This window comes from Plectropomus leopardus, chromosome 14, assembly GCF_008729295.1.
Source record: "Plectropomus leopardus isolate mb chromosome 14, YSFRI_Pleo_2.0, whole genome shotgun sequence".
In the NCBI taxonomy this organism is placed as follows: domain Eukaryota; kingdom Metazoa; phylum Chordata; class Actinopteri; order Perciformes; family Serranidae; genus Plectropomus; species Plectropomus leopardus.
The window spans coordinates 3,720,552-3,737,551 of record NC_056476.1 but is presented as its reverse complement, the minus strand read 5'-3'; the positions used below and the strand labels follow the sequence as shown (position 1 = coordinate 3,737,551).

Here is a 17,000-nt window from a genome sequence, read left to right as displayed (position 1 = left end):
ACTACAAAGGTGTCTCCTAAAAGATTTCGACCTGGAGACTACTGACCTGCTTAATCAAATAAAAGCGGAGTATAGTGGACAAACACATCATTGCAGCAACACACAGAAAAAGGTCTCCTGTCTGCACAGAGCTACAGCACAGGCTATTCGTAATCTTCCGCTTTTTAAACGCAGAATTCCTAAATCCCTCATCTAACATTACTCACTCTTGAAGAAACCTCAGTATTATTATGATTCCAATTTCAACTTCAACCAGCATGTTGATTATGTTGTACAATGTTGGCTTGTTTTCAGGTTAAGACATTTTTTAAAAATCAGGTCATTTTTATTTACCAAGAAATCATTTACAGTAATTGTTGCATTTATTTAACCCTTTGAAACCTGACCAAATCGGCCATTTTTTTCAAATAAATGGGAAAAAAGGCAAAGAGCAACATAAGAAGAAATGACCAAAAAATTGACAAGACAACAAGAAATTACATGCAAAAATAGAAAAAGAATTAATTTTTTTTAAAAAAGGAAAAAGTGCTTTCTTTATGCTAAATTATTCAAAATATGTTATTATGGTTATTATAAATATAGTTTTTAAAATAGAATTTTCCCTTCCTTGTTCCCCCTATATACTTTCCCTACCTTTTTTGTCTAAGTTTTTAATGACTTACTGTTGCTTTATTATCATGTATTTATCACAATATTTTATTAACTGTGTATATGTGTATATTATTATCATTATTATTATTATTATTATTGAAAAACCAGGAGGACACAAAGGTTTATAGAGGAATAGCATGTTTTGTAATTTCTGTTATGAAGATTGCCTGAGGGATGAATATCATACATTGTTTGAATATAAAAACACAAACAATATCGAGAATAATAAGAATAATACCTGCCAAAATAATTAAACCACCTGTCCACGTTTAAAGTTCTGTTATTATTGCAGACAGGTAACCCAGGACAATACGTAATCTTTTCAGAGTGATGTTTTGCCTTGAAATGACTCAGCCTGTGCTAATAATCTATTCTGGTTGTTCACCTTTGTATTGCTGTCTCTTTTTATTTTGTACTCCATACAAAGTGTTATGGTTTAAAGAAAATAAATCATAATCAAAAGAAGTAGAAATACCATATAAAAATCTTCTTAAGTGGATGTGTCTGCATTAATGTGGATGTGACAGCGGTGTAAGTGTGTGCTGTGTGCTGAGGAGGCTTAACGCCGTTAGAGGTGAGTGTAGCGAGCGTGAAAAAGATGCAGGAGGATCATTTAAGACGAGGTGGCAGAGAAGGTTTTATCTGACTGACCAGCAAAGAGAGGGAGATCACAGAGGGACAGAGAAAAATGCAGAGCAGAGAGGGAAAGACGAGGAGACGAGCTGAGAATTTCAAATCCCACTTTCCTTCCTGGCACATCGCTTTGCAAAGAGGATGACGGAGGAGAGAATGTAAAAGAGAAAAGAACATTAGAGAAAGCTTGTACTCTCTACTGGCTGCTGCACTGAGAAACCACTTCTTTAACCCTTTGAAAACTGGATCAACATTACTGTCTTATGCTACGTTCAGTTGCCTTTTACGAATATTAAAACATTTGAAACTTGAGCATATTGGTTTGATTTTCTTTTGAAAAAGAATAAAAAAAGAGAGCAATGAGCAATTTGGCAAGAAATGTCCCACAAATTGAAAGAAATTAGTAGTTTTAGTAAATAATAATAAAAAATATTTAGAAAAATATATTTTTAATTATCATAATTATATGATTTAAATTACTTTACAGATCAAACATATTTTCTGGCCCTTTTCCAAGGTCATTTTCTAGTATTGGTTTTGCATATTTACTTGTTTATTTATTTATTTATTTTCACTTTCCTTTTTTGTGGGATATTTTCGTGTAATTGTCTTGTACTTTTTAATTAATTTCTTGCTCATTTTTGGGTTAATTTTTTAGTTGTTCATTGCTTTTTTTCTCATTTTTTTTTAAAGAAATCAAACCAATCAAGTCAGTTTTACCAAGTTTAAAAGGGTTAAAACACTGGGGAAAGGGGACATGAACAGAGAGACAGCAGAGCAAACACAGAGAAAAAAGGCAATTGTTGTGCAAAGTTGAAAAGTATCAGAGTAGTTCTTAGTTATTCCTTCTGGGAATTTCTGGCGTCAGATTATTGCTGTATAAATCTGCAGGAGGTCTGAGATCAAACCCGTACAGGATCCGCTCCTTCCCTGCTGGAGACCGACAGTCTCTGTGTGTCTGTGATCTTTAGGATGGTGCAGAGGTATCTACCTACAGCATTCACTCAGTCCTGGCCTCCCACGCCTCCTCCTCCGCAGCCTGACACATCTGACAGCTTTGGTATAAACATCGTTAGCTGGAAAAGGATTGCCATAAGCCACGCGCCAGCGGCGAGGTCTGGGTCGCCGAGGAACTGATCCTGTTTATTATTGATGGATGTCTTCAAATACCAAAAAGTACCGCAGTCTGAGGTGGTTTCTGGGAAGCTCTTAGAAACATTACCTTCATCTCTACTTACAGAGTGCTGACAGAATCTGTGTTTTACCCAAATGTTCACCGAATATGGGGATTTTTAAAAATTCAGGGATTTGTTTCTATCCCTATGAGACAGACGTACACATTTCAACAAAGACGTCGGTGCAAAGAAACAGCTAGCAGCAGGTCGGGCTTCAGTTTATTATTCAAGGACATTTGAGCAGAAAAGAAAACTTTGGCTGTTGTTGAAGTTTTAAGACAGTCAATTTCTCTGCTCTGTTCAACACCGACTTCATTAAATACTCATCTAGTGCCTGAAGTTTGAGGGAAAGAGATAACCAGTGTAAGATACTTATACGGCTGCTAATTTCATCTGAGAAATGTTACACATTTCTCATTTCTCTTCACACATTTTGAGACAAGTTTTTATTATTTTGTGCAAAATCACATACTCTTGTTAATGTCAGCTAATCTATTAATAGGATTAAAACCAACATGCATTAGTCTCTCGATACTTCTAAACTTCCCCAAGCTGTCTGTGTAAAAAAAACCACACACTGTTTTAGTTTGATAACTCTGTGGTTGCATTTTAGTCTGAATGGGCTTAAACTGACTTTTGGCAGCAATGATGCAAACACCCACATGTTTTCTGATGGATTTTATTAGTCACTATGAGTCAAAACGCTTTACCTCGGTCTACATAACTTTTGCCATTTTGTCTTTGTATGAGAACTAATTTCCTGTAAAATGTCTTCCTCCAGTGATTGATAACGCTTTGAGTTGAACTGCCATATTTGCTTTTTTAAACACACCTTGACCTCTTTATACTAGTGTTACTTTCAGTAACACTTCCATCCCTTTGTCTGTCCAAAAGAGTAAATCTCCGGACTTATTTTTCAATATTTTTCAACATATCCGTTGTATTTTCTGTTAGCAACTATCTGCAGAGTAGACAACCTACTTCCTGTTTACATTTGCACGTGTATGCCTGGTTACGTGAGTACGTGATATGCATTTTCAGCCGTTTTTGCTTGGTAAGAGATTATTTCTGAAACTCTGCTAAAACGGTTGTGGGTGCGGAGAGTGCATTTCATTTCAAAAAGCCATTTAACATGAAAGCATATTGATATGGATGTGGCCTCAGCCCTGAGCTCATTAGTTCTTACTGAGGAACTCAATATTTTCACAACAGGTCAAAAAATGTGAAAAAATCAAAAAGCTCAGTGAATTCCTAAAAAAGCTGGTCATTGGCATTTTATCCAATGTAACTCAAACAGGAGGAAATGTGATTTTTTTCAGACCTATTTTCATTGGCGGACTAAAGCACAGAAACAAAAGAGCAACAAAACAATTCTATTTCTATTTCATGTCAAATAAACATACTGAAAAGTCAAAATCTTAAATACCAGTTTACAGCTTCATCCCCCCCGTTTGTCCCTGATGCCCACCAAACTCAAGTTAAAGCTGAGCTTTCCTGAGCTTCTATAAAAAGGAAAAACTGCAGGAAAAACGAATCCTTCTGATTCAGCAACTCTGCAGCAGCTACCTCGCCTGAGCACGAAAAACTCAAATCTTTCAGCTTAAGGGAGCGCATTATCGTCCGAGTTTAAGTAGCATAAGAAAAAAATGAAATCGCTCAGCTTAACCAAAGCTGACGCCTCATTCTCAGAGGAGCGAGCAGGAGAGTGAAGGGAGGGCTTTGTTCAAAGGCAGGAGCTGAGGACGGATACAAAGTCGTGAATAAAAAGTGTTTTCTGCACTTCCAGGATTGCTGAGCAGCACCTTTGTAAGCACCAAACTAGAGGTCAAACAAAATAATGATGATCTCCCCTGTGATAAACAGACATGATGCAAATCTTTAAACAAAGCGAAGGGAGGAGCAGGAAGGAGTCAAGGAAGCACGATGAAGGCCACTTAATGCAACATTTCAATACTTATGTCAGGTTAATAGTGCATTTAGTCAGGCACAATATGGATTTAAAAAACTACAGTTACAGATATTAGATATTCTAGGGTCTTTTGTTTTATGTTTGTATATAATTCAGTCATTTTTTGGCATCAAATATTTCAAATCTACCATAGAGGCACAGTATCTTTAAGAGAACTGATCATTCATAAATGCCTCCATCAAACAGCAATTGTCCAATCAAAGCTTTAGCTTTAGAGCTGTAGATTTCTCTACATGTTGAAGCTTGAGTTTGGAAGGTGGTATCTTCATCTTCTACAACCAAATTAGTTCTTTCTACTGCCCTTTTCATGTGGAACTGTACACTTTTTTTTCTGGTAACATAAAAACAGATATTGATGTGGACGATTCACAAAGATTAAGTTGGTTATTTACATATGAAACATTTGGATTAGCTCGTTATTTGGAAAAAGTATAGGAAATGAAAAACCAGGCTCTTTATCAAAATTAAGTGTAAATTTGTAAACCCATACTTTTTATTGTGAAAGATATCTGCATCAGTCACTTTAATGTGGTTTTTGGGTGTTTCATGCTGACTTTTGTATTGCACAGTGCAGATTACCTTCAGTTTAAAGAAGCTGTTGTGTATATCATGTTGTATTTTGTGCTGTTGGGTATGAGCCCGCTAACCTTTGTTGTGTGGAGCATTTACATTATGTGTATTCTGTATTGTGACTGTTTGTAATGCGTCAGTCTGTTAGTTGCAAGATGACATATGAAATTTAGTGTTTTTTAATTTCTTGTAAATGATCAGTGTCATTGCACGCTGTCCTTTTGATAAATTAAAACTAAACATTCAATCACTTGTTTTAAAAAAAGTGGAAGACATTGCAGTGTTATATCCCTCACTGTTGTAACTGCTAAAACAGGAAGCCTGACAGGGCGTACAGTATTGACAGTGTTTGTCCTTCACTCTGCTGCCTGTAAATCCAGTGACTGATGGAGACATCTTGAATGAAATGCTCAGTGCTTAGTGTTTGACTGCTGCATACATAAGTAGGACACAGAGTTTTTCTCAAAGTTAGGGGAAAGTTTAACTTAAGAAAGAAACTATAAGTTTTAAATCTGGTGCAGAAACAAACAACCTTATGTTGGCTCTGAAGTACAAACAGCCATACTATCATTTAACTCCTTCTGAATCTGTTTTGTCACGGTGTTTGATGACCTCTGACCTACCTTTTCTCTGATCTCCAGCGCTCTCTTGCACAGAGGCTCTGCTTCCTTGTACTTCCCTCTCTTCCCGTACAGGACAGCCAGGTTATTGAGGGTGGCGGCGACCTGAGAGGGACACAAACACCTTCATTATTTCATTTCATTCATAATTGATGATGAGCTTCAATCATCTTCACCCAAGTGCAACCGCAAGGCCTCGCCACAGCAGTAAAGTGCCACTGATCTGGTGAAAGAGTAATTAACAACGAGGAAGAAGACATGCGGAAACAGGAAGTGATTATGGTGGGGCTGAAATTTGATCCCAATCAGATGTGAGATGAATCTCGTGCACTCGGGAGGAGGGAGAACACAGAAACGCCTGGAGGTCACCACTGATCTCTGATTCAGGCTCTGGACGCCATGTGGGCAGAGCGGGAGGAGAGGAAGAGGGGAGGAGGGCAGAGGGGTGAAGTGACTGGAGGAGGGGGAGCTGTTTCAGGAGTGGATCAGTAATAGAGAGGAGGAGGAGGAGGAGGAGGAGGAGGAGAGGAGAATGGCATATTTGGGGAAATGAAGGACAGAATGAGAACGCTACTGCACTTGACCTCCCTTGAGCACTGTGGTGGTACACGACCACAAACATCCCGAAAATAAGTAGAAAATAAGAAAATACAGGCAGAGACCAGAGTCTCTGAAGAAAAATACAATGCAACACAATTTTACTGACTGTGAGAAATTACTTTTTTGTGAGCTTATATATTGTTTCTTAGGAAAGTCCTGCATGGTACATCTTTAAATAAACCCTCTCCTTGGCCTGCCCCTGGTCTGTACCAGCTACTTGGCATGTTAATCCAGTAGATCTATGGCTGTAAGCTGAAATGTGTTTTGAAAACACTAACAGCCCAATATACAATAAACAACTTCAAAATGGATACTTTTGGACACAGTTATGATCATAAAGCCTGAGCCACTACGTGGCTGGTGCAGAGAGGTGTAATGAGGCATTTCTGTTCTGTCACTCACATATTAAGATGGATGAGAAAACAACAACAATAATAAAACCGCAAGGCCTATTGACTTGAATGTGACTGAATATTTTTTATGCACAGGTCACAGGAGAGGCCACTTGACTCACTCCAGTACTCATAAGTGGTTCAGAGTAGATTACTAGATAGTAGTAGATTTTTTTTTTTAATAAAGTCACGTGAAAATTTAGATAAAAAAGGAATACATAAAAATAGCTCCCTGAGGTTTTACAAAGTGTTTCCCCCATGTTGACACTGTCTTTGCACTTTTTAATTAATAAACGTTATCAGCCATCATTAAAATAAAATGCCGAAACAGATAATTAGAAAAATGCCAAATATTGACCGCAATAATCAATCGATATTTGACCCTAGTTGACCCCTAGTTAAGAGCCTCTGAAATACTCAGTGTTTAAATGTGGTGTTTGTTATGTCAAAAAGCAGATCAGGTCCAGATCGGTTCCTCCCCCTCCTCTAGGTTTCTCTGTCTGCAGGTGGCACCCTCTCTGCGAGGATCCCACACAGGAGACTCGAGAGCCGGATACTTCAAAGTGCTTTTCAATGCGTAGGAACAAACCTCAATCAGTGTTTTCTTGTCTGTGAGCCTCTTGTTCACTGGTGGCATAGCGGCACTTAGCTGAGGGTTCTTAACTATTTCCACATGTTTCCCTGAAAAAGACTACAGACTGATGACTTTGGTTCAGTAACCACTCCACCCTTCACAGTAGCTCCACCTCCTTCCCAAGAGCCAGTTTTCATAGCCAAAAGTCACTTTACCAACGCTGAACCTTCACGTGCCGCCAAACTGGCAAAGCTCCAGACCATTCAGCTCTCACATAAACACAATGAACGTGAGATGGTTGGTACGCTCATCGCCGGGGAAAATCAAATCTGATCAAGGCATTTAGGAGTGGAATTCAGGATCATGTTTCTTAATGAATACCTGGTTGTCATAAATTTGGAACCAGCTCAAAATAGCAAACATTCAAAATAGGGGGAAAAAAAGTGCGTAGAAGAAACTGAGATATTAAGAAGATCAGAAATACTGTAGGAGGAAAAGACCAAGAGGCAAAGCACTGGATTTAAAATGACAAATATAGTGAGAGGAATCATCGTCAGATAACTGGCTTTGTTGTTGCCAAAACTCTGATTTTTATTATGACAAAAATCACCGATTAAAAAAAAATCACTTTGTTGTGGGAGAGAAGGATCAGGGCCTGGTGGCCAGATGAGAGGGCTAACCTCAGTGTCACAAAGCGGAGGTCCAGACAGTGGAGAGACAGACCTGCTGGGGTTAACACAGTTAGTCAACCTGCTGTGTGTTTACAGTCAAACTGACAGACAGAGGTTAATGGAGTCTGAGAACAGGAGCGGGTCAATTATTTATGAAATCGTCTGTGTTGATTGTGCCGGTCAAAGGACTGCAGTCCCAATCCTAGACAAACACATTAAAAGGTGTTTGGGAGAAATGTTATTAGAAGAGGTGGAATTAAAAATGTATTAGATAGAAGGCCCGAACACAGCCAACACGTCCCAAGAGACTTTAGGGTGTCACACACTACTGTCTTCCACTGGAAAAGCATTCAAACTTTATATCTGCATTTGAAAAGTTTCATTTTAGACTGTCAAGATTTTCACCTAATTTCTAAAACAGTGAAATTATCCCTCTTTTTGCATCTAAGAAGTACCAAAAATTCAAGTGTTTAATGGAGAAAATGCAGCATCTGGTCTCTAAATGGAAAGCTAATTCCCAACCTGACCTTATTTTCTGACTGTTAACCAGTTAAAGCTTCTGTTACTTAAAGAAGGTTTAAGATATTTAACATTAGACTTTTATAAATTTATTCTTCCTCAGTGGGCAGTGCGTTTAGGAGCACCACTTTAAAGTCTGAAACTCACACGTAGCTTCAGAGGCTCTTTAATGATGATAAATGCCTCCAAAGTGTAATTCAAACACTACTTTGGCTGCACTGTTATTAGGGCTGTCAGTGCTGTTATATGTGTTACCTGAAGGAAAGCAGGGTAGAATATTTTTAAATGAATTTTATTGATCCCCTGAGGGGGAAACCGGGACAGTGCAGCAGCCAAAAATAGGTCTGGATTGACGAGCACGGGGTAACAACAGAGTGACTCTAACAAGATAAAGAACTCTTATTTTCTTTTTTCCATTAACTCTATAGACAAAGGTTAAAGAGTTTATTACACTACAGACAGAAATCCGTCATTAGAGCTCTTTATATTACAGGAATAGCGCAACATTTTGTGAAATATGCTTATTGGCTTGCAGAGAGCAAAATGAAATGATCAATACTACTATCTTGACTGTAATGTAAATATGAAGCTACTGCCAACTGGGGCTGATTATCATTTAAAAATGATGATACCAGCATCAATATCAGTACTCTTAAAGTGATACCAATACCAACAGAGTACTTCATTTGATAGCTATTACTTGAATAGAATAGTGTCTGTAATAGTTATTTAAAGGTTTTAACACAGTGTGAGTTTTTTAGGACATCTCAGTGTTAGCTCATGCTCACTGGGCAGGAATTAAACTGACCGTGGCAGCAGCAGAAGTCTACCTATAGAATCATATTTTATACTGTGATATTTATCTTTAATGTTATTTATATATTGTTATCTTTTGTGGTGTCTTCTTTGTTGTGCTGACTTAAGCCAATAATACAATAAGACAATAAAGGACATCTAATCTAAAGGTTTAGTTTGCTGATCTGACGGGGGTCAGACAACTAAAGCAGAAAGAATCAACTGCAGGCATCATTTGACTGGAAACGTTTCAATTCCACTTGGTATTGGGTTATTTTAGTCAGTTCCTTACAGGTATTGTGTACCAATACCAAGCCGTACTGCCAACAGCTTGGCATAAAAAGCCAGCAGGCCTATTTCTAGCTAAAAAAACACAACACTAACCAAATAGCAGCTGCACGAAACGCCTCACAACACCACAACTTATCAGATTTAATCTTTGTTTTTGATTTAAAAAAAAAAGAGGTATAACCTGATATTTAGGGATTTTTCAGTAGTTTTTTTGATGGAGCGAGGTCATCTGTTTGTAGTCTTAATGCTAAGCTAACTGCTCATTTGCTGTTGCTTCATATTTATCATACACACATGATAATAATAAAGCATATAAACACATATACAAAAATCCTACATCATTCCTTTAATGATGGTGCACAGGTGGATGACATTGCTAAAATATCACTTGTGTTATTTTGTTTAATTTTAAGCACTGATTTAAGTATCTATGCATGTTTTTCTGTGCCTGACCGTAAGGACAATCTACTCTTCAAACAATTACACTGAACTGAGATTCAGATAAAACTGATTTCAGCAGTGTCACAAAAAATACTGTCCAGAAAAAAAAAGGCACAGCCAAATAACGCTGATGTAATTCAGAGACAGATGTACTCACTGCTGGATGGTCCCTGCCGAGAGTCTTCTCCCTGATGGCCAGAGCATCATTCAGCAGGTTGGCTGCCTCCTTGTATTTGTTCTGATCCCTGAAACAGACAGAAACAAACAGAGTCAGACAGAAATACACCGACACTGATAGACAGACAAGCACACCGAGAAAAGACACATAAACTATGCTAACAATTTCCACTAACAGCCCATTATTGTCAGGTGACATGGACCAAATAGCTTTGCAGCAGTTCCCACAGTTACTGCAACAGCCTGCTAACAGCACGTCGACCCGCTCTCTCATTCCTGACTATTCACTGCAGGGACTATTCACGGGATAAGATTTGTGGAAGTAAAAAAGAAAAACACGGGTCCGACTCCTGCAGCTCTTGTGTGTCATTCTTTTGTTCTTCTCTTCTTGAGCTGGGAAATTACCACCTCCCCAGTTCTATTACTGTACTGTAAATCTTTGCCTGTGTCTGCTATGTTTGTTATGTTCCACTTGTGACGTTGAAAGGCATCCAACTATCATTTGGGAGATCCTATAGAGGCCTGTCACATAATCCATAAAGGGTTGTTACCGAAAGGTTTCAAGGGACATGCCAGCGTGCTGTAAAGAGACAACATGCCGTAACAATTATCTGTGAGAACTCTGTGAGAATAAGTGGAAGTAATTTTCTCTTGATTCTTTTTACATAAATTGGCAATAATTTCAAAGCACTTGTAAACAACAGACTAATTCAGTAGTAATGCAGTAGAAAAAAAAATACAATACACAGAAATCTACACAGAAAACACAACAACGATCATCTTGGTCATATTTCACTCATTACAGTGGTCATCATAATCTGGCCCTTAAAGTTAAGAGTAAGAGTAAAGATAATATAGAAAAATAATGGCCAAGATTTAACTGGGATCTTATTCTGGGATAGCTGGGAGGGTAATTTTCTCTACATATGCAAAGTTTGGCCCCATCATATTTACAAATATCCTGGAAGAGCATTTCAGTGTATATCTGATTTTTTTCATCTTTTAAGTTACTGAATCTCTTTATTCCACAAAGAGTGGGAGGCTGGTGCTGGTGACTTCCATCTCATTAGTATTACAAGCCTAGCCAGTCATGTAATAAAACAGTTATAAACAGGCTTCTACTCCGTTCTGAAATCCTTGGAAGGCTTGTAAACCAGTCAGAGTGGCCCAGGACTGAAACGATTTATAAGCTGGTAAAGCCTTTTGCTTTATTGGTGTTAACTGTGTGATGTAAAAACTGAAGGGCTGTCTCCTGAAAGTCAGAGGTTCGTATCATCAAAGACTCCTCAGTCGACTGACACTGCTTCAAGTTGGCAGTCATTTTGAACTTTGTTGTTTTTTTCTCTGTCAATCACTACTTCTGGGGAAGTTTTTTCTCCAGATTTTTCTGCAGAGTGGGCGTTCTTCACTTTCACATTGTTGTTTTGGTACAGGAAGCTGCGGACACGATTCAGCTGCCTGGAGGAGGAGAGGCTTTGTCCCGTTAGGCTCCAAAATAACGTTACCGTCTGCCTTCTACTTAGATACAGACACGGTGTCTACCTTTGTTCAATGTTTAGTGTCAGCAAAATATGTCTTTGCAAATTTCAGATCTGCCTCTATTATGTGAATCTCACTGTCATCCTGAACGCCCTGTTCAAACCCTCAGTCTCTATATAGGGGGAAAAAAATGAACCAATAGCCAAATATTCATGTATAACAACCAAATCTGATTCAACTGGCATCATTCTTAGTGGGGCACAGCCCTAAAAAGCAGAGGTATAATTAGATATTAACCCTTACACTGTGTATATGTTGTTGATGTTTTACTTGACAAAGAAAGTCTCTTATCTCGATCTAACTTCATGTTATAAATCCACAAAATATGCCCCCAGTTCTGATTTAATCATTTCGATTTTGATTTATGATTTGAATATTAAACTTTTACACAACTGAAGGAGGAAGGTGAAACAGTCTGCCTTGTCATGCACTCCCTGTATTATTAGTCCTTTAGTAATTTTGCAGATAAACTCTTGTTTGCCTCCTGGATTGCAGGACAGTCAGAACCAGGGCCAAGAAAAAATATATGACAGACTCACCTGTAAACAAGGGCGAGGATGTTGAGCATGGTGGCGACGTCTGGGTGGTCGTGTCCAGAGGTCTTCTCCAGGTCTTCTAAGGCCTGTTTGCAGAGGGGCACAGCCACCTCGTACCTGCCCTGGGAGGCGTACTGGATCACCAGGTTGTGGAGGGTCCTCAGACGGGCCGGGATCTCGTATCCTCCCTGCTGGGCAGCGGCTGCCGCAGCACTGCCGTGACTCGGCTGGACTGGAGACACAGAGGAAAGAGAAAGATAAGAAAAGATTCAGGACAAACACCTCTGTGCTTCTCACCCATCACATAAGAACTGCACTTCACTAGGGGAATAATCCAGAGAACACATAAATATATGTCTTATTTCTTATCACCAAAATCTGTGAAATGTTCCATGAAAAGACAGTATTATGTTGTAATGATTATTAAAAGCAGCAGTCACACTATCCTAAATCCCAAGATGATGACATTGATACACTTATTTTATCTGACAAGCAGTCCAGCACCCAAAGATATTCAATTTGTTGTCACATAAAACAAAGAAAACCTTAAATACTTTGTGATACAGAAGTTGGGAATAAGTAATGTTGGCATTTTGTGCTTAAAGAATTACTAAGAATTGCAGAATTACTCAAAATATTCTGTTGAATATTGTATTGTGTGTTTGAATATAAGTCAAACTTAATTTCAAATACCACAGCTTTCTTCCTGGTTCATTATAGGAATCCTCTGAAGCCATTAATTATTAAAGTTCCTACAAAATGGGTCAGAGCTGAAACCACAACAAACAAACACCGGCTGGCTGTTAACATACGGCCAACAAACAAGATTATTCACACGTAAACAATATCCTCATTCTGCTACGGTGCACAGCAAATGTGCTGGTTCCTGTGGGTTATGTTTAACGGGGTCAGGAGGACATGATGAGGAATGTCTCTCATGACATGCAGTCTGTCTGTCTGTCTGTGTCTCTGTGTGTGTGTGTGTGTGTGTGTGTGTGTGTGTGTAAGAATGTATGAATGTGTGTGTGAGCAAGAGGTCAGGAAACCACCTGATTGGGTTTCTTATTAAAAAAAGCAGGCAGCTCTATATTTATTCTGAAGGAGAGCCGGTGGGGTTTGGAGAGGGAACCGCCCACTACAGTAAATCACTGTCCACAGTGAAGTGTCCCGACACCCAGTGACACCAGAACCAATCACACATCAGCAACCTGTCTCTTCCTACACTAGCTCACAGCTGTGAGACGTTGACAGCACAACAAAATTGGACAAAAATAGCAGAAATGTGTCCGACAGCATCTTAACAGCAATGTAACATACTGATCCTCAGTGGACCTTACAAAAGCCTGTATGGTCAAATTTGTCCAAAGTCAAGTGTCCACTCACTACTTGTAAAGTGAGCAGTAGATACAATAAAACTGAAAACCTACTTTAAGCACAGCTGGTGGAGAGATAACAAGAAAAAAAATTGTGGTTTAAGAGCACCATCTTAACCCCCAAACCAAGTAAGACCCCCAAAGTCGTCCACTACATTAAGTGTAGAATGCACCATTTTTGTTGTTTGAACTGTTCAAGGGACTGAAAGTTAAGATACCTCAGTCTCTGTTCTCCATCATTCTTTTAAACATCTTTATGGCGGTGCAGCGGTAAATCCCCAAAACACCACTTTGATAAATAGTGCAGGCTCAACTGAAACTACAGGAGCAGGACACATAATCTTTTCAAACTCAGTCCGTAACTCACTGTGGATAACAGACTATGCTAAATGACTGAAATGTAAATATTTGCACAAAAAAAATCACTGCTTATGAGCCTGAGGCCAATTTAAATAAAGGCAGAGCTGTCACCACTATTATCTTCTTTCTTGCTCAAGGCAATTTACCAAAACCCCAAAAGCTTCTCAGGCAGTCTGAATAAGCTTGAGGAGAAAAGACATCTAATCTACTCCAGTGTTACACACACACACACACACACACACACACACACACACACACACACACAAAGAGTCTCAGGCAGCTCCGTTTCACACTGAGAGAGGATTAATGCCAGTGGAAGCAGCATCCAGCGAAGCGTTACTTCAACATGCAGCACCCTACTAGTGCCTCACCATCCTCTCTCATCCATTCTAAAACACACAGGACTTTAAAGGGATAGTTTGGATTTTTGTTCAAAGTATTTATCCATAGTCAGTGTATTACATGCAGTAGATGTCAGTTTGCATGCTCTTAGTTTGAAGAAGCAAACAGAAGTGCCAAAACAGAAGCTAACATCTCGATCACACTGCCTGCATTAGCAGTCTGGGTTGGCTACTTTGCTGAATTGCTGCTGCTCGCATTCATGCAGTTTTCACACAGACAGCGATACTACTGCAGTGCTGTGGCAGTGCTGCTTGCTGCTGTAATTACTGTATTTCCACATATAAAAGCCATAACTCCACTAATATGTGAAACCATATTATATTATATTATATATTATATTATATTTTTCATATCTCTGACAGATTTAGACATAACAACTGAAGTAAAAGGTGGTATTGCGTTATACGATCATGAAAGGACCAATTTCATTGTACATTTTTGCTGAAAACATCATGTGTCACGCAGAAAAAAATAGGCAAAACTCTACTACTCTACAGATGTCACACAGCTGAGAACTGTTTTGGCACAAAACTTTAACAAAATAATTACAATTAAGGTTAAAAAATCTTTATAAATAAATCTTCTGCTCATCCACCTTCACTGTTTGCAGCTCCAGGACTTTTTGATATATAACCTTTATGCTGTTAATAACTCATGAGAAAAATGTCACGCAGTTTATTGTTTTTAATCATTATGCAGTATTGACCTCCAAAGTGACACCTCTTTTCATTGAAATGTATATTGTGGAAAGTAAATCTTATGCTCCCCCTATTCCCCAAAACAACTCACAGCTATATTCTATTAAAATCCACCTCTCCAGTCTGGTCATCATTCATATTCAGCTCAACGCAGCAAAAGATTTATTAACACTGGAGGGAAAATGCTAAAAAGCAGCATAATGAAGCCAGTTTTCCATTTTAAAAAAACACGAAAAACTGTAGTCCTCTAATTTGACACAGTATCCCAAAAACAACCTGCTCTGCTTCTTCTGCTCTACAACCTGCACTGCAGTCATAATTTGGGCCAAATCACAGAGAAGTCTGGATCAAAACCTAAAATTACACCCACGAAACCCTGTAAGAGTAGGGAATTACCACTGGACACACTCTGGTCTGCACATACACAGTGAAAAAGCTGGTTTCTTTGACAGCAAAAACACATAGAGGACAAGCAATTAAATGCCATGTATATTTTTACATGATACAGCTGACAATATTCTATATTTTTGTTACTGTCAGAGCCAGTAACACAATAATACGTCTCTCACCTCCCCAAACTGACACTGGCTCTCAGCCCGAGCCCGTTAGTTCCTACCAAAGCCATACAGCTTTCAAAATGGCCCACTAATCTGGTTTAATTTTTTTAAGGCTCAGTAATTTCCTAAAAAAGGAGGAAATAGCACATTTATTCTGGTCTATTTTCAGGATGGCGTGTGTGTAATTTAGAGGGAATAAGCTAAAGTGTGTTTTTTCTTAATGAAGGAACATGTCACCTGGTGCAACAGTGTGGCTTATTGATGTGTTTGTTACCATTTTGGGACAAAAATGGAGTTCAATAACACAGAGGTAGAAGATCTAACAGGTTGAATAATTTCTTGTATATAAATAAACTCTTCTACCAACTACTAAGTTATACTGAAATATGCCTATAATTAAATATCAAAGTCCCTCTCCAGAAACATTTTTAAGTTTGTATAAATGCTCTGTTATGATAAATATGCTGTGTAACATGTTTTTTCCACATAAAAAGTAAAGACAAACTCTGAACAAGGGTTACAGAAAAATGTACTTTCTCCCTCGCTGAGAAATTCTGGATCTGGCCTCCGCCCCGCCAAACTTTGCTACTCATAGTTGGCTTTGCCTTTTGCTTTCTCCCAAGCCAACAAGTGAAAACAAATTGTGAGATTAGTGCTAGGATGACCAGTGAACGAGTAGTGCGTATCAAAATGGCTAACGTTAGCATTGGAGGACACATCTGATAGTTTCAGGCACACATGTTTGAGCCTCAGTCAGACCCAGACTCAGATCAGGAGTCTGTTGTGCACCAAAATCAGTGACTAGCAAGGTATCAGAAAGATACGTGTAGTTTGCATCTTTTATTTATGTTGTTTGTTAGTTTGTAAGCTAACTGGCAGTGGCTGACACTGATAATATTTGTGAAATACATTATATCATTTGTTATGATGTTACAGTGTGTGCACATTAGTTGGTTTACATCCAAAGTCCACTTTGCGCTGCAGATTTCAGGTTTCTTTGCCAGTATTCTGACACAACTTTCAAATTAGTTGTGTACCTAATCTAACTTAGCTGGCGTACGTTTGAATGTCAGATTTTAGGATATATTTTTTTTTAAGTGCAGGGACATTGCCCTCTTCAGTAGAGGAAAACACTTCAGTGACAAACTTTCCACAGATACAAGTCAGTATTGAGATTTTAGGGGACAAGGACATTAGAAAAACACATTTTTGAGTGGAGAGGGACTTCCAAGTTTAACATTTTGTACTTCTGTATCTGTTCTGCAAGATTTATTTTCAGTCTGACTAAACCTTCAGCTGGTAGGTTAACATAAACAGTTTAACAAAGACGAAACAAAGAGGACAAACAGAGCTGCAGTCTGACTCAGACAGTGATCTGCAGAGTGTGAGCCAGTCTGCTGTCCATTTTTGTCAGCAATTTAAACTGGCTGACAAACTGGTGCCAGGAGCCAAATAGG

At 38.6% G+C, this 17,000-nt stretch overlaps 1 protein-coding gene across 5 annotated transcripts in view; it reads right to left on the bottom strand.

Moving 5' to 3' along the window:
* klc1a (kinesin light chain 1a) overlaps positions 1 to 17,000 on the bottom strand; it is a 56,129-nt gene that overhangs the window by 23,678 nt on the left and 15,451 nt on the right. For all 5 annotated transcript variants that reach the window (XM_042500862.1, XM_042500863.1, XM_042500865.1 and 2 more), the window contains exons 5-7: positions 12,157 to 12,385; positions 10,059 to 10,146; positions 5,622 to 5,723 (exon numbers count right to left, since the gene is read on the bottom strand). In XM_042500862.1, the coding sequence (XP_042356796.1) occupies positions 5,622 to 5,723; positions 10,059 to 10,146; positions 12,157 to 12,385 (419 nt within the window). The remainder of the gene's footprint in view (positions 1 to 5,621; positions 5,724 to 10,058; positions 10,147 to 12,156; positions 12,386 to 17,000) is intronic.